The sequence below is a fragment of the Pipistrellus hanaki genome, assembly GCF_964339955.1.
Source record: "Pipistrellus hanaki genome assembly, chromosome: 3".
In the NCBI taxonomy this organism is placed as follows: Eukaryota; Metazoa; Chordata; class Mammalia; order Chiroptera; family Vespertilionidae; genus Pipistrellus; species Pipistrellus hanaki.
This window is the reverse complement of record NC_140505.1, coordinates 110,040,915-110,059,490: the sequence shown is the minus strand read 5'-3', so window position 1 is coordinate 110,059,490 and position 18,576 is coordinate 110,040,915. Positions and strand designations below refer to the sequence as shown.

At 38.0% G+C, this 18,576-nt stretch overlaps 1 protein-coding gene across 5 annotated transcripts in view; it reads left to right on the top strand.

Annotated features, from left to right (window-relative positions):
• MRPL42 (mitochondrial ribosomal protein L42) overlaps positions 1-18,576 on the top strand; it is a 102,376-nt gene that overhangs the window by 5,478 nt on the left and 78,322 nt on the right. For 3 of the 5 annotated variants that reach the window (XR_014794739.1, XM_084880386.1, XM_084880385.1), the window contains exons 4-5: positions 3,258-3,342; positions 6,970-7,133. Coding sequence is in view for 4 of the 5 variants with exons in the window: in XM_084880386.1 (XP_084736512.1) it covers positions 3,258-3,342; positions 6,970-7,133 (249 nt within the window). In the remaining variant the exon portion in view is untranslated. Of the gene's footprint in view, positions 1-3,257; positions 3,343-6,969; positions 7,134-15,769; positions 15,939-18,576 lie in introns of those variants that run through there. The other 2 variants (XM_084880387.1, XM_084880388.1) reach the window with 1 other exon arrangement.

Genomic DNA, 18,576 nt, shown 5'->3' with positions numbered 1-18,576 from the left:
CTTATAACTATTTTAAATAAAAAGCATTATCATTGTATTTCAGTAAATATTTTAAGACAGACGTGCTGTTAGAAATGCTGTCTTTTCTCCCTGAAGCATTCTTTAGGAGGTTCTTGAAAAATTTAGTTTTTTAGTTTTGTCTTAGAGTGTATATCTATTAGCTTATGCAGTTATTTACCTTATCTTTTGCTTGATATTGAATAATTCCAAATCACAAATATTTAATTCAACCACAGTTTATTTTAGTCACTATGCTAAGAACTGGGAATAACATGAGTAAGATGTCTTTTTTTCTCTACAGCAGAGTCTGATGTGCAGAAACCAATGTATTTTCTTAAGCTACATTTTTTATTGCAAGTTTTAGTAAAAATGTATTTTCTTCCCTGTTAACACTTTTAGTTTAAAAAATGTGGTTTTTTTTTTCAGTTTTAAATATATTTTTATTGATTTTAGAGAAGAAGGGAGAAGGAGAGAGAAATAGAAACATCAATGAGAGAGGATCATTGATTGGTTGCCTTCTGCATGCCCCCTACTGGGGATTGAGCCTGCAACCTGGGCATGTGCCCTTGACTAGAATTAAACCCAGGACTGTGATACTCTATCCACTGAGCCAAACCAGCTAGGGCAAAAATATATATATTTTTATTGATTTTAGAGAGAGGAGAAGGGAAAGGGAGGGAGAGAGAGCGAAACATCGATGAGAGAAACATTGATTGGCTGCCTCCTGCATGGCCCCCATTGGGGATTGAGTCCGAAATCTGGGCTTGTGCTCTGACCTCCTAAACATCAACCTCCTGGTTCATAGGTCAATGCTCAACCACTGAGCCACACCCACAGAGTGACACTCTGTAGTTTTGATTATACATTTAGTAAGTGTCTAAGATAGTGATGAAATTAGGCAAGGTCTAATTTGAGCCTAAAAAGAATGAATCTTATAGGTGCATTATGTAAAACTGCATCCTTCATTAAAATCATTTGATAGACTAAATGTTCATTGTATTTAATCTTAAATGTTCATGGTATTTAATCTTAATATCATGGTGAAACAACCTTATCCTGTGTTAGCTAAAATACATTTTATAGTTTAATTGCTGGTCTTGCTCGATTCTGGTTGGGTGTTGAAATTCTAGAAACTTAAATTTATAGATATCTAGAAAACATACATGTTGAATAAAAGCTGAATGCTGTGCTCCTTAGAATGTCTATAGATCTAAGTACAATATTAGTTGCCAGAGTTTTTGAAAAAGAAACTTGGTAAGTTGGTACCTGAAAGAATGAGTTCCAATCAGAGCATTCCTGAAAGTGATTAGAGGAATACTGCCAAAATGTGTTCTTCTGGGGGAATTAATGGAGAGAAGGGATAATATTCAAGTAGTTTCCAAATTTGTTTGACCTATAGAATTCTTTTATTGGAAGCTTCTTACAGTTGTACTGTTCTGCCAAAGGCACTTGAAATGCTGATCTAGATAGATGTTTCTTTATGAATAGAAAGAAATTCAGGTGATCCTTTACTTGGAAGATTATGTCTTTTGCTGATCTTCAGCTTTAATAATTCAAACAAGTATTGTCCTCTGACAACTTTTTGAAGTTGTTAGATAAGAAAAAGAAGTTGAGCCGGGACCGGTTTGGCTCAATGGATAGAGCGTCGGCTTGGGGACTGAAGGGTCCCGGGTTTGATTCCGGTCAAGGGCATGTACCTTGGTTGTGGGCATATCCCCGGTAGGGGGTGTGCAAGAGGCAACTGATCGATGACTCTCTCATCGATGTTTCTAACTCTCTATCTCTCTCCCTTCCTCTCTGTATAAAATCCATAAAAAATATTTTTTAAAAAAAGAAAAGAAAAAGAAGTTGTAATAATAGTGACAAACATGAAGGTCTCTTCTAAAAATCTGGATAGTCTAAAAAACAAATAATTTTAAGAATAACTTAGATGTAATAGTGGGTGAGGCCTTAGAGGTTTGTTGTGGTAGTAAACTGACATGTTTTGTGGAGTGGTTTGAGTTATTCTCTATTATATGGTACTAGAGGCCCGGTGCATGAAAATTTGTGTACTTGGGGGTGTCCCTCAGCCCTGGCTGCCCCCGCTCACAATCTGGAAGCCTCAGGGATGTCCTAATCCACAGTCTGGCCTCCCTCTGCGGAAGGCAACTGGGCTGATCTGGGGAAAGCGTTGATCCCATCACCATGCTGCTGCTGCCACTGCCAGTTGAGGTGGCTGCAAGGCATGAGCCCTAGGCCTTCCAGCTGCCAGGGCTCACTGCTGCCTGAGCCCATGGCTGCTGTGAGCCCTGGGCCTCACAGCCACTGTGACTTTGTCCGAAGATGTCCGCCCTAATTAACATATCACCCTTTTGTTAGTATCTCAGTTTACCAGTCCAGTAAAGTGGCATCTATTCTTAGGGATTCATGAGTAATTAACTGTTGGTGCCCCTCATTTGGACGTCATAATGCCGGGGTTCTTGTCCCAGCCTTAAAAAGGGTTCAGCATTCTGGAGAAAGGGGCTGCACCAGATGATTAAGAAGGAGTCCAGGGACGAAAGATAATTTTGAAAGGCATTGGGGGTCAGACTACTTCAGCTAACGGGAGCTGAAGACTGCTTGTCTCAGGACCACAGGCTTTTTAAATACAATTTGTCCCAAGGCAAGGTGGAAATATATACTTCAAAGGGTAAGGTATCAAAGGGTATTCTACAGAAGCATTATCTGTTCGGGTGTTTGGCCAACAGGAGGCAATAAAATGCCCTGAGCTGTCTGGCAGCAAACTGTTATCCTATTCAGGTTTGGTGTAAGTGCCATTTAGCCAGTTCCAACAAGTAAATTACATGTGACTCAACCCTGTTGAGCTTCCCAAGTTTCACCAACCTTTTGGTAAAACTCTTGTAATTACTACATGCTGGAATTGGTTCTTGGCAATTAACCCATTGTACTCCATAAGCATCTGAGACGCAAGCCAGACCTTCCCCACACACCACGTGCATCTATTAAAAAGAAAATATTTTCGCTAAGTGACAATCGTAACCAACTTTAAAATAATTTTCCTGAGAATTTTCAGCTAAAAATATTCAAGAATACCTGCATTGTAAGTAATTTATTTTTATAATATACATTGCAAATTGATTTTTTTAATTCAAAATATTGTGGCATGAGAGGATAGTTTCTGTTTTGGATGCATGACAGTAAACTGATTAATTTTAGCTCTAAGAGTATCATTCTACCTTGAATACAGTGTAACTGTTTCTGAAACATTCTTTTTTTAGCAAAGTAGAACTTGCTTTGACATCTAATGGCAGGACGATAGTTTGCTACCATCCTTCTGTGGATATTCCATATGAACACACCAAGGTATGTATGAAAAAAATCATATAATTTTTAATTTGCTGTTAGAAGTATTCACACTTCCTTCTGGTATCTAAAGAGAAGGATTTCCATGGGGAGGCATGGAACTTTTTGTTTGTTTCTCAACTAATAAACTGTAGATTGGACTGTACAAATAGAAACATTATTGAAAATGATTTTATTGTTAGAAAAAAGTATGTTCTTTCTGAATGCAGATTGACAAATCTCATGATGATAGTATATAATACTAAATAAAAATCCTCAAACTAAATAAATAATAAAATGAAATAAAATCCTCAAACATGACTTAAAATTTAGACTTGACTTACCTCTTTTCTCCAAGAAGTAGGGCTGCAACTCCAGTGGGCCCTTTGATTTTCTAGACCTGGAAAGCATATTATATACAAAGTTCCTAGTCATATGTAGAAATACCAACTAAGACTGACTTTAAGAAAGTTAAAATGATTTGTATCTTTGCTTTTCTGGTCATTTATATTTGAATCTAAAGCGTGTTGATTATCTTCCATAGATCCATATAGAAAGATCCTTCTTTTTCTGCTTCTGCCTGGTATATGTTTTATTAAAAATACTAATATTCTAGCCTGGCCAATATGGTTCAGTGGCTGAGCATTGACCTATGAACCAGGAGGTCACAGTTCAATTCCCGGTTAGGACACATTCTTGGGTTGCAGGCTCGATCCCCAGTATGAGGTGTACAGGAGGCAGCCAATCAATGACTTTCTTTCTTCCTTCCCCTTCTCCTTCCCCTTCCCCTTCCCCTTCCCCTTCCCCTTCCCCTTCCCTTCCCTTTCCTTTCCTTTCCTTCTTCTCATTGATGTTTCTGTCTCTCTCTCTCCCTCTTTCTTTCTCTCTTTGAAATCAATATATATTCTCTCTCCCTTCCTTAACTAATATTCTAAAAATGTTTTTTAAATTTAGTATTTCTCATTTAGGAAAATAAAGATATTCCACCAGAGGCAAAAAAAATGATTGGAAAAATAAAGTAAAAATAAAAGTACTAGGCTTTTTTAAAAAAAAATATATTTTATTGATTTTTTTACAGAGAGGAAGGGAGAGAGATAGAGAGCTAAAAACGTCGATGAGAGAGAAACATCGACCAGCTGCCTCTTGCAACTCCCTACCAGGGATGTGCCCGCAACCAATGTACATGCCCCTGACTGGACTCGAACCTGGGACCTTCCATTCCGCAGACCAACACTCTACCACTGAGCCAAACCGACTTCGGCTAGGCATTTCTTTTTGGTGATTGGTTTAATGGAAAATTTTGAACATCACATTTTTAAAATTCATAAGAAATTAAGAAAATTCAGGACCACAGTTACAAATGTTTTATGAAGTTGATATTCAGTTTTATCTTAGTTTTTCCTTTTTACTGAGACATTCATGTACCCTTTCTTTGAAGTTGATCAAGGAGATCAAATACTGCCTAATAATCAATTTTGAGTCCGCCAGAGGCTTTTGGTATAGACTTCGAAGAATCGAGTAATTCCTATGTCATTTATCTATATGCCTGGAAAACAAAAATGTCTTTTTAATCATATAAAGAGAGAGAATTTGTGATGTATTAGGTCTGCTTGGAAATAGGACCATAGACCATGAATATTTACTAACACTTGAAAATCAAGTGTTAACTTTTTGATAATATTTAAAACATTTGATCTTTAGCAATACATTTAATAAAAGAGAGGAAACTGTAGGTTCCACTCCCATATTTTCTGGGATCTGATTGTAACTTGCAAAGACACTAATATTTTACTTTACAAATAAGAGATTATAAAGTGTCTTAAGGAGCACTTTTTTTAAAAGTAGGTTTTTATTGACTTAAAATTCTTTAAAATAAATTTATATCACTTTATTTTTTTCTGTTTGAGGATATAAAATATTAATCAACTTAACAATAACCCACAACCTTCGGACCAACTTGAGGATATAAAATAAATGTTAATAGCCATCTACCATTATTGAACTCTTAGATAATGAGAGACAGCTATGCATACTCTGTATTATTATTTCACTTAATCCTCATCAAGTCTTTATTAGGTAGCTATTACTTCTTTGATTTTACAGAAATGGAAATGAAGAGCTTAAATAACTTGCCAAAGTCACAGAGCTAATAAGTGATAGAATCAGAGGCTGAAACCCAAGTTCTTAACCTCTTCCTTATACTTCCTCCTTACTCCCTCCCACATTACATTAAGCGGTTCCTCATTTCTACTTCTGTCAAATTGTTACTTCTAAATCTAACTTTGAAGGCCTTTTATAATTTGGTTTCTTAAATCATTAAACCTTTACTATTGTATTTGTTTTTTAAATGTTTTTATTGATTTGAGAGAGAGGAAGGGAGAGGGACAGACAGAAACATTGATGAGAGAGAAACATCAGTTAGCTGTCCCCTACATGCCCCTAACTGGGGTGGAGCCCAAAACCCAGGCATGTGCCTTGACCGGGAATAGAACCACCAGTTGTCGCATTCTACCCTCTGACAAGTCTCCCATTCTACTTCTCACTGATATCTTTGTTACTTTGCATTTCTGATACACTTGTACCACCTTCATGCATTTATATATTGCCTTTTAAAGAGGTCTTATTGTTACATGTACAAAAGCTAAGTAAATGTAAGTGTATGCTAAAAATACTCAAATTACCATAAAGCATTTTTTTTTGTCATTTCAGTCATCTAAACACATTGAATTTTTTCCTGCTTCCATTATATATAAGAAATTTTCTTTTTTCTTTTTTTCTTTTTACACAATATTCTTTTTATTTGTAAGGAAATCAAGTATATACTCACATTGTCCCGGCTGTCTTATCCCCACCTAAGAAATGTAATCTTTACTAAATCAATCTTCAAACCCACTCCTTTCCCATGCTTTATACTGGCATTTACTTAAAAAAAAAAAAAAAATTGTTATTGATTTTTTAGAGAGAGGAAGGAAGAGGTCTAGAGAGGCAGAAACATTGATGAGAGAGAATCATTGGTCAGCTACCTCCTGTACACCCCCACTAAGGATCAAGTGCGCAACCCCGGGCATGTGCCCTAACTAGGAATTGAACCAGCAACCTCTTGGTTCATGGGTTGATGCTCAACCACTGAGCCACCTTAGCCAGGCTCTTATTTTAAATTGAATTTATAGGGGTGGCATTGGTTAATAAAATTATATAGGTTTCAGGTGTACAATTGTATCTACATCGTCTGTATTTTGTGTTCACCCAAGGCAAGTCTCCAGAAATGTCCTCTTCAATGAAAGATATTAAATTTTATTCAAGGTAGAGACTGTAAATTTTGAATTAAAAATTATAATAGGCACAATTTACAGTTTTAAGAAATAGAAATTATTGTAATAGGTCTTTTTTATTGAGGGGAAAACAGAACTTTAAATAAGAACTTTATTATTGGAAAAGAAACCCAGAACTTGATATGAGAAGAAAAGTATTTCTTATTTAGTGAATAATTCAACTAAGTGAATGAAGCTCTGTTCTAATAACTTACCCACCCACCTTGAAGTACTGTAATGAATTCTTGAGAATAATAATTGTTTTATCATAAACTCTGTTAAATGCTGGCTAACATTCCTATATTTCGATGCTGTTTATTACTGATTATTTTTTTAGCCTATCCCTCGGCCAAATCCTGTGCATAATTATGAAGAAACACAGGATCAAATACTGAAAACCAGATTAGAAGTAAAAGAAAAACACTTAGAGCAAGGACCCATGATAGAACAACTTAGCAAAATGTTCTTTACTACTAAGCACCGTTGGTATCCTCATGGACAGTAAGTTCTGTTTTCTTCAACTTGTACTAACACACTGAAAGAACACATAACTTACCTTGCATTATCAAACTTCTGCATGGGGAAATTAACACACAGTATAATTACCTATTATATATTTAAAAATGCAACCAATTTCTGAATATTTGTTTTGTATCCTTGTACTTTACTGAATTTATTTATTCTAGTAGTTTTTTTGGTGGAATCTTTAGGGTTCTCTATATCAATGTCTTGTCATCTGCAAATGACAGTTTTACTTCTTCCTTTCTAGGTTGGATGCCTTTTATTTCTTTTTCTTGTCTCAATGCTATGGCTAGTACTCTAACAAACAGTATTTTTACTACAATGTGTGGTGCTAAGTTATGGTGTCATGGAATATTATCTTACCTAATTATCTTCACACCATTTTAAAGTTGTTCAATTTCTTTTGAAATAGTTTATTTACAGTATTTGTGATGGCCCATTGGTAAATGTCCCAGTGATTATTGGAAGTTTTATTCCCAGAGTTCAGCTATCACGTTATGTGGGTTCAAACCTAGCTGATGAGCTGCTGCTGTCCAGGTCAGGAGTCTCTGCCACAGAGAGGGGCCTTGGAGAGCTCTCTTTATTGCCTCAATTCTATAGACATCCTTGCCCTTTTGAAGGAAGGAGGCTGGGACCTGAAACTGGGCTCTTGTTTCCACAACTGAACCAGCCCAGGACCTGGCTGGTGAAAGCCAATAGGTCCTAGAAACTAGGTGCTTAGGTTTATGGCTTGTGGTAAAAAGAGCACATGTGTTATTTTGCATTTTCAGGAAAGTTACATTAAATGCTTTCTTAAGTTGGATCAAATGAGCATGTAAGTGATGTCCCTGTGAAAGGTTTAAAACCTTTCAGGTGCCCATCCCTGACTTCAGTTTTCTCTGCCCATTCATTAACCACTGTCCTTTGTATGCCACTGTCTCTTAAGATGTCTCTCTAGGGCAGGGGTCTTCAAACTACGGCCCTCGGGCCACATGCAGCCCCCAGGGGAGTCTGATCCTGCCCGCCAGGTTTTTTGGGCAGTGAGCGCAGCCAAGGTGTTACAGTAGGAATTAGTAGTTCATATAGTCCGGCCCTCCAGCTCTCTGAGGGACCGTGATCTGGCCCCCACTTTAAAAAGTTTGAGGACCCCTGCTCTAGGGGAATGGTTGGGTAAGAGAAAACTTTGTTGATACCATTCTTTCTCATAGTGCCTCCTTCCAAACAACAGTTATTTGCCCAGACTACCTCTCATGGCTTGTTTTCCATTGGCCTGGCCTCTGCCAGGCAAATCAGAATTGGGATTGGAGGCCCCCCTACCTCAACTTTTAGCTCTACTTTGTTATATATGTTGGGTCTCCTGTTAAAAAGAGATTCTTTTATTAAACCTTTAAAAATTAAAACAAAACAAAACAAAATAAACAAAATTTATGTGGGTTCATATAATCTCCATTTGATCTAGGAAGGTCACAAAGGTGTTTCTCATTATCTGATTCTTAATCAAGGTCAGCAAAAGACTTATGATTCCAAGGTGTTGCCCCACCTCATTCATTCATTCATAAAGTACATCTAGTTATTGGCCTCACCCAAGGTGGGTGCGTGGGAGTGTAGGCAGTAGATTGTACAGAATTGATGCTGTAATAGTGGCCATTAATTATCAATAGTTTATGATTAGTTTATGTGAATTAAAAACTGAAATCTGTGAATTGGATTTTGCTTTTTTTCTGATTCTAGTGATTTATTTTAGGATGGCAAATCAGAGTCTTAGATTTGGGCTTTATACTGAGACTGATTGCTAGAACTGTTTGAATTCTTAGTGTGGGAAATGACTAATGAAGAAATCCAGGACAGTGGGTTTGGATTTAAATTGAACTTTTAGTATCCTACCCCCTTCATTTGCCTGAATTACTTTTTTTATTCAGTTCTGCAAAGATTGATTTGAAAAATAACATATATATCTATGAGGCTCTTGCTGCTTCCTGTTTGATGAAATCATAGATAATGAAAACAAATTAAACTGGCGTAGCTATTACATTATATTTACTTGAAGTCATGGAACTTTGAACATGAACATATTCTTTGAAAGTTACCGCTTATGTACTAGTAAAACCCTTTGAAATCCATTTGTTTTGTTTGCTTGCAGTAATTTGCTTTAAAAAAAAATATATATATATATATATATATATATATATATATATATATATATATATATTTTATTGACTTTAGAGAGGAAGGGAGAGGGAGAGAGAGAGATGGAAACATCAATGATGAGAGAGAATCATTGATTGGCTGCCTCCTGCATGCCCCCTACTGGGGATCGAGTCTGCAACCCGGGCATGTGTCCTTGGCCTGAATCGAACCTGGGACCCCTCAGTCCGCAGGCTGATGCTCTACCTATTGAGCCAAACCAGCTAGGGCAATAATTTGCTTTTGATAACTACTCTAAATAGTTTTTGAGGACATGATTCTAAGCTTCTTTGCTCTCACAGCTACCTCTAAGGTATCTCTTGTTGGCCTTTAGTGTTGCCAGTATCTATCTACAAGTTCTTCTTTTCTTGAGTCTTCTTCAGTTGGCATGAAAGAAATCAAAAGTGATGGAGCATTCCTTACAGTATAAGTACTTCCAGAATACATCATTTTAGCAGTGTTAACAGAGTTCCTTCAGGTTGTATTTGAGCATCTGTTATTTTTCTCATTAATTCAACCTTAACAACTTTGTTGAAACTATTACATTTCTAATGTTCATACATTACCTTAGTTTTTCTTCCTGATTCCCTGATTCCTTTTCATCTTTCCTATCTCTAAATTTTTGAGTGTCCTAAGATCAGTTCTTTGATCTTTCCTCATTTCTGTCTGATTCTTAGCCAGATTCATGGCTTTTAAGTACCATCAGAATGCTAATGGATTCCAAATCTATCTCTGGTCACCTCTCCCCTGATCTGTACACCTGTTTATCAACCTCCTAATTGGTATACTTAACTTATTGTCTCTAACTGTACTTCTGCTGGTCCCCCACAAACCAGCTGCTTCTGCAGCCTTCCCTATCTATGTTAACGCCATATCCATTCTTCTAACTGCTTGGCCAGAAACCTTTGTGCCACTCTTGGCTGTTCTCTATCTCACACTCCACATCTTGTTTATCAGGAAGTCTTATTAGCTTCGTCTCCAAAATGTATCCCATTTGATCATTTATCACGTCTTCCTCTGCCACCATCTTGGTCCACACCACCATCTCTTGCCTGGCTTATTACAGTGCTTCCTAATTGTTTTCCTGTTTCTGCTTTCGCTTCCCTGTAATGTATTCTTAGTTCATAGCCAGAGTAATCGTGTTAAAACTTCTGTTAGTTCTTGCCGAAACCGGTTTGGCTCAGTGGTAGAGCATCGGTCTGCGGACTGAAAGGTCCCGGGTTCGATTCTGGTCAAGGGCATGTACGTTGGTTGCGTGCACATCCCCGGTGTGGGGTGTGCAGGAGGCGACTGGTCGATGTTTCTCTCTCATCGACGTTTCTGGCTCTCTATCTCTCTCCCTTCCTCTCTGTAAAAAAATCAATAAAATATATTTTAAAAAAAAACAACAAAAAAAACACAAAACTTCTGTTAGTTCTTAGAATTTTTCTCTTGAAAACCCTGCAACTGCTTCCCATCTCTTTCAGAGAAAAGCTATAGGTCTTAATTAGTACCTATCAGAAGCTACATGATCTGACCCCATTATCTTTCTACCTTCATTTCCTATTGATCCTTTCCTTATTTACTCTGTTCCAGCAATATGGCCTCTTTACATGCCGTTCCTTTCACCTCAGAACTGTTGTACTTGCTGTTCACTCTGTAAAAAGCTCTTTCTGCTGTTATCAGCAAAGTTCGCTCGCTTCCTTCAGGTTTTTACTCACTATAGCCTTACCTGGCCAACTTATTATTTTTCTCCTGTTTTCTGCATTGGAATGTACTCTTCATGATGGTGGGGGGTTTGTCTTGTTTTACACACTACAGAATCCTTAGCACACATGTGTCAAACACAAGGCCCGCGGGCCAAATCCAGCCCGCCAGGCCTTGCACTGTGGCCCGCACCGCGCTGTCATCACTGCCCTCTGCTGTCAGTTTGTGACATTGTCAGTTTATGACTGTTCAGTAAACCATTCGGCCCGCGATTTAGGCTGGATTTTAGATTTTGGCCCCTTCTCTGATTGAGTTCAACACCCCTACCTTAGCATCTAGAAATAGTACCTGGCACATAATAGATACTTATATTTAAAAGTGAATGCACAGATAAATGAGTGAATGATTCTGATTCTGTAAGTTTATTGGGGTAACATTAGTTAATAACTTAAAGTTTATGTGCACAGCTTTGTAATACACCTGTATATGCCATTGTGTGCTCATAGTAAGTGAACATGGCTCCACTAAACGTAAAGTGGAAGAAGGCTATATGGAAGATAAGACGGATCTGGAAAGTAATTCTAAATTTTTGAAATGTAGAGCAATCCTATAAATGTACAAATGGCAATACTGTTTTCCTTTTTTAAATAACTAGTTTCATATTTTCCATGCAGGAAACAAATGTTAGCTGGTATCATTAGTATGAAACGAATATTAGCTGCAGTGTGAACCAGGAGGTAAAGTTTTACTCTGGATTAAAAATTGTGGACAAATCTTCCAGATATCACTGAGTCATTATGTATCACTGAGTCACTGTTGATTTGTCAGGAGCACTCTCAGCTTAACTCTTTTGTTATTAATAGAGTGGGTTTTATTCTCTATGATAAGTTATAAAGATACTCTAAAATTAATGTACTTTATTTCTGGTTAGTGATTGGAGCACATATTGAAAATCCATGCATGATAGGACATCTATAAATGCTATTGGACTATTTGACATTTATTTAGCATATTTTAGAACTTGGCTTTGTTAGATTTAGAGCTATCAGGATCTCAAACATTTTTTAAAAATATATATTTTATTGGTTTTTTACAGAGAGGAAGGGAGAGGAATAGAGAGCTAGAAACATCGATGAGAGAGAAACATTAACCAGCTGCCTCCTGCACACCCCCTACTGGCGATGTGCCCGAAACCAATGTACATGCCCTTGACCAGAACTGAACCTGGGACCTTTCAGTCCGCAGGTCGAAGCTCTATCCACTGAGCCAGGGGTCGGCAACCTGCGCTCCGGAGCCACATGCGGCTCTTTTGAACCTTTGCTGCGGCCCCCAGCAGGTCCGACACTAGCAGGGCAGATAGCAGGGCGAGGCGGGGAGCTGTATCACTTATGTCGCAATGGTTTTGCAGCTCCGAGGTTTTTTTTTCCTTCGAAAATGTGTCCAAGTGGCTCTTTATGTCTTAAAGGTTGCCGACCCCTGCACTGAGCCAAACCGGTTTCGGCAGGATCTCAAACATTTTAAAGTCACACTTTTATAGTGAAAATAGTTGAACAACGTAAAAGTTAGATCACGTTTAGTGTTTTTAGGACCACAGACTTCATTGAGAATTCAATGAAACATATGAATCCATTTCCCAGAAAAATGCATATTCTAAATTTTATAAATAATTTCACAAAATTTATGACTTCCAAAACCCCTGCTGCATTGAGTGAATACCTTTTGGGGATACTATTGCACTAGTACTGTGCCAATATAAGTTCATGTAGAAATGCTTACATAAATGATTTGCTATACGTATTTTTCTAATTTAATTTTTTTCTATTATAGTTGACATCATTATATTAGATTCAGATGTAGAGCATAGTGGTTTGACAATTATATAACTTAACAAAATGATCCCTCCTAATAAGTTTTATAATACCTACCTGGCAACATGTAATATAATTATTGCAGTATTATTGACTGTAATAGTCGCCTGGTGCACAAAATTAGTGCATGGGTGTGTGTGGGGGGGTGTCCCTCAGCCCCGCCTGCACCCTCTCCTATCTGGGACCCCTTGAAGGATATCCTACTGCCGATTTACAGGGCTTGGACCTAAACTGGCAGCCGGACATCCCTCTCACAATCTGGGACTGCTGGCTCCTAACTGCTCGCCTGCCTGATTGCCCCTAATCACTCTGCCTGCTGGCCTGCTCTCCCCCAAATGAGCCCTCCACTAGCCTGATCACCCCCAACTGCCCCCGGTGCCTGCATGCTCGCCCCCAACTGCCCCCCTGCTGGCCTGCTCATCCCAAACTGCCCTCCCCTCTCCCCGCTGTCCTGATCACCCGCAACTGGCCCCCACTGATGGCCTGCTTGCCCCCACCCTCCCCACCAGCCTGATCATCCCCAATGGCCTCCCCCCTGCCCCACCCTCCCCCCCAGCCTGATCACCCACAACTGCCTTCCCATCCTGGCCTGATCACCACCCACAACTGCCCTCCCCTCTTGGCCTCTAACTGCCTCTACCTCAGCCCTGCCACCATGGCTTTGTCCAGAAGAACGTCTGGAAGGTCTCTCAGTCTAATTAGCATATTACCCTTTTAGTATAGATTTCCTATGCTATACTTTACATCCCTGTTGCTGTTTTATAACTGCCAATTTGTACTTCTTAACCCCTTCACCTTTTTTACCCAGCTTCTCAATCTTCCTCCCATTCATTCTCTGTGAATGTATTTTTGTTTTGTTTATTTATTTATTTTTTTAAAATTTCACATACATATAAGTGAAATTGTGTGATATTGGTCTTTCTCTGGCTGACTTATTTCACCGAGCATAATGCCCTTTGGTTCATCCATGTTGTCACAGAGAAGGTATATGTACTATTCTGTAACTTAATGTTCCATGTTAGTATATATAGATGTACTCCTTTTCAAATTAATTTCCAAATTTTTAATTTTTAAAAATAGTTTATTGACTTTTAGAGAGAGAGAGGAAGGCAGAGAGGGAGAGAGAAACATCAATGTGAAAGTGCAACATTGATAGATGGGCAGCCACCTGCACGCCCCCTACTGGGGATCAAGCCCACAACCCATGTATGTGTCCTGTTCAGGAATCAAATTGGTAGCCTTTCAACACACAGACAATCCCCACCTACTGTACCACACTGGCCAAGGCTGTATTTCACAAATTACTAAAAAAAAAATCATCAGAAAAAAATGTATAGGACAATTGCTTATATGAAACCTTAAAATAAGCAAAAAACGCTTTGATATATATTTTGTTGTTAATCCTCACCCAGGGATATTTTTCCCATTGATTTCTAGAGAGAGTGGAAGGGAGGGAGGAGAAAAAGAGAAAGTGTGTGTGTGTGTGTGTGTGTGTGTGAGTGAGAGAGAGAGAGGGGTGGGGGGAGAAGGAGAGAAAGAAACAGATTTGAAAGAGAGTGGGGGGGGGGAGAGGAGAGAGAAAGGAGAGAGAAGGAGAAGGATAGAGAGAGAGAGAAACGTAGATTTGAGACACATGAGTCACATCCTAGTTGGGGATTGAATCTGCAACCCAGGTACATGGACTTGATTGGTAATCGAATCTGTGACCCTTTGTTCTGCAGGCTGGCACTGTAACCACTGAGTAAAGCAGGCCAGGGCTGCTTTTGATATCTTAATCATCACAGCTAAAGAGCATAGAATACATGTATTATCATTAAAGTATAGAAATCCTTACATTGTATTTTTTTCATATTAGATTTAAAAAGTTAAAAAAACAATTTTAACTCAGATCAACTTGCCAAAATCTGGCTTTAGGAGAATTTTTTTGAAGACAACTTATCACCAAAACTGCATGTACTTTGCAGAAATTTTCTTAATTCAATAAAAAAAAAAAAAAAAATAAGGTAATGCAGAGAAGCAAAAAAGAAAAATTATTCATGGTGAAATTACTCTAAGATGATCACTGCTAACTATGCATTTTATTTTACTTTGTATCTTTACATAAGTTGTGATAGTTTGCTTTATATGATTTTATTTATACTGTAATTTAAATTTGCATCCTGTATCTCCCCCTGCCCCAATTAAAATTTTAACTATTTTTCTATATTGCTTTAGGATAGATTTCCAGAAGAGGAATTACTAGATCAAAAGTTATGCCTGTTTAAAAATTTTTAAAAGATACACATTGCTAATACTGCTTTTCAAAAATATACTAGTTAATATTGTACTTTAACCAGTCAGGTCTAATAGTGCTTATTTCACCACTCCTGTGCTTATATTGGGCAGTATGAATTTAAAAATATTTGTAATTGCAAAAAATAAGTTTCCTCGCTGTTTTAATTTTCACTTCTTTCATATTCTATGATATTGCACATTTTCCCATAAATGTACTACTAACTGTATTTTAGTATATATTAAAACATACTTTTGCAGCTTGAGCCCTCCATTTAGAAGAAAAAAATCTCTTTTCAAATAAAAATTTAATTGAGCATGTTGACATTGTACTTTCTTTAAGATAAATTTTAGTTAATTATTAGTTTTTAACAATCATCCAGGTTACCATATTGAAGTTATTGTCAATATCTGAATGAAGATTTTCCAAAATGTTTAATAGAAAATAATTTTCACTCTTGGGAAATGTGGCTTATTAAGAACTATCTGAGATATATCTAACACCATATGTATGTAGTTTGATTTCATTGAGTACTAATAAATAGATGGCAAAATAATATAAATTTGATATTTCTGTCAGAAACACTTACTGAAATAAATTATCTTAAATATTTTTTTCTTTTCAAGGTATCATACACGTCGTAGGAAATTGAATCCTCCAAAAGACAGATGATATTGAGGTTTTCAATAAAATGCTGTCCTGTTCTCATTTGCCATTTGAGAAAATGCAATCAGATATATTCACTACTATGTTATATAGAAAAATAATAATAAAATGTCTTTTCATCTATTAGAATGTGTATTTCTTTATATTAATTCTGGACTTGACATTCTTATTTAGAGAAACCTATTTTATTTTCCTTTGAGATATTAGTCTTCTATCTATTTTTATGTGACTAGTATGAAGAAATATTCTACATTATCAGCCACATATTGTTAGTAGTGTAAATACTAAAAATGTGCATTGTTTCCTTCTGAAGATTATAAAATTGCCTTTAAAATGAAGCTCAGAAAGTCTACTCAGAAAACATTTTATAATGTTAGGGAGCGAGGAGGTTGGCATCTAGGATATAATTAAATTAGTTACATTTTATTTTATTTTTTAAATACACAACCCTCAGGCTTTTGTGGTTTAAAATATATATATTTTTTATTTCATTTTTTACAGAGAGGGAGAGGGATAGAGAGAGAAACATCGATCAGCTGCTTCCTGCACATCCCCTACCTATGGGGATGTGCCCACAACTAAGATACATGCCCTTGTCCGGAATCAAACCTGGGACCCTTCGGTCCACAGGCCGATGCTCTATCCACTGAGCTAAACTGGTTAGGACAATCAGTTACATTTTAATCGGTTACTACTATTTACTAGATCCTTATTAAATCCTCACAATAATCATTTGAAGAAAGAGCATCATCCTCATTTTATAGATAACAGACACTAAGTGACCTACCTACCTAGCAAGTGGAAGAGCCAGGATCCAAACTGTCAGTCTCCAAAGCTTTTTTACAGTGCATCGTAACAACACAGGGTGTTTTCTTTCACCCAGGAATGTACTTTGCTATAAAGACTATATTATGTGGATTGTATGAAATTATCTTTAACTGTTTTAAATTTATGCTAGCTTTGGAACACATGCAATTAATATCACTAACCTAGTGTTATGAGAATGTTAATAGTATATCCTGTTTTTTATCACTACCAGCTTATACAAGGGTGGGCAAAAATAGGTTTATAGTTGTTCATATGGAAAGTAACACAATAATCTATACTACTAATAATAGAGGAATATGCAAATTAGCTGGGGTGGTATAATGTCACAACTGAACAGCAGGGACCTGAGTCTGCTTGGTGCCTGGCCAGGGTGAGGGACCTCAGGCTGTGTCCCTGCCCCAGCGCTAGACCAGGGAACCTCAGGCTGCACCCCTTGCCCAGTGGGGCTTGATGGGGATCTCAGACCATGCCCCCCTGCCTGGTGGGCTTGATGGGGGACCTCAGGCTATGCCCCCCGCCCCAGTGCCAGGTTGGGGGACCTCAGGCTGTGCCCCCCACCCTGAAGGTCTTGAAGTGTGAGTGGTGGACGGGGACTTGACTCTAGGTCCTGCAGCATTCCCCAGACTCTTGACAGGAGGGAGATTTTCATATACATTTTACTAATTTTCTTTCATCTCTGAAACTTCTATTATAGAGAAAGGGAAAATAGCAATATTAAAATACTAGAGATTTGGTGCACAAAATTCGTGCACTCAGGGCTTCCCTTAGCCCAGCCTGTGCCTTCTTGCAGTTCAGGAGCCCTCAGGGGATATCTGAATGACAGCTTAGGCCTGCTCCCGCCATCACCACTACACTCACCAGCTGTGAGTTCAGTTCAGGGGTTCTGACTGAGTGCACTGACCACCAGGGGACAGTTCCTGCATTGAGCATCTGGTGATCAGTTCATGTCATAGTGACTGGTCATTCCTCCATTCAGTCGATTTGCATATTAGCCTTTTGTTATATATAATAGGATTTCCTCTAATTCCCTTTTAATGTGCATGAATTTCGTGCACTGAGCCACTGGCATATATATATGCCAGTGACTGGAATGCCGTAATGACCAGAACGACTGGTCGCTATGACACCCACTGTGACCAGTGAACTGGCCTGAAGTGGGGAAGGCGGAGGACCAGCGGCTAACCCCTGGCCCTTCCCCCAGGCTCAACTTTGCTATGAACCTAAAACTGCTGTAACAAAAACATGACCAATTATATGCTGTCTACAAGAGACCCACCTTAAAAGACACACACAGGATGTAAGTGAAGGGCTGGGAAAAAATTTTCCATGCAAATGGGTTCTCTGTGCCTCCTGAACTTGTGTGACTTTCCTTTGCCAGATTAGGGAAGTTTTTTTTTTGCCATTATTTTTTCAAACAAGTTCTCTATTCCTTCCTCCCTTTCTGCCTCTTCTGGCACACCTGCTATTCTAATATTGTTACTTTTCACAATATCCCACAGCTTCCTTAAGCTGTAATCCTGTTTTTTATCTTTTTGTTTCTCTGAATGATATTTTCCACTCTGTCTTCTAATTCAGCAAATCGATCCTCAGCTTCCCCCAATCTGCTGTGTATTCTTTCCAATTTGTTCTTTATTTTTGTTATGTCATTCTTTATCTCAGACTGTTCTTTTTTTCATAGTTACTATATCTTTTTTCATACTGTTGAGCATTTTAAAAAAATATGTTTTATTGATTTTTTTTTTTACAGAGAGGGAGAAGGATAGAGGGTTAGAAACAACAATTAGAGAGAAACATCAACCAGCTGCCTCCTGCACACCTCCTACTAGGGATGTGCCCACAAACACAGTACATGCCCTTGCCTGGTATGGAACCTGGGATCTTTCAGTCCGCAGGCTGACGCTCTATCCTAGGGGTGTCGAACTCAATCAGAGAAGGGGCC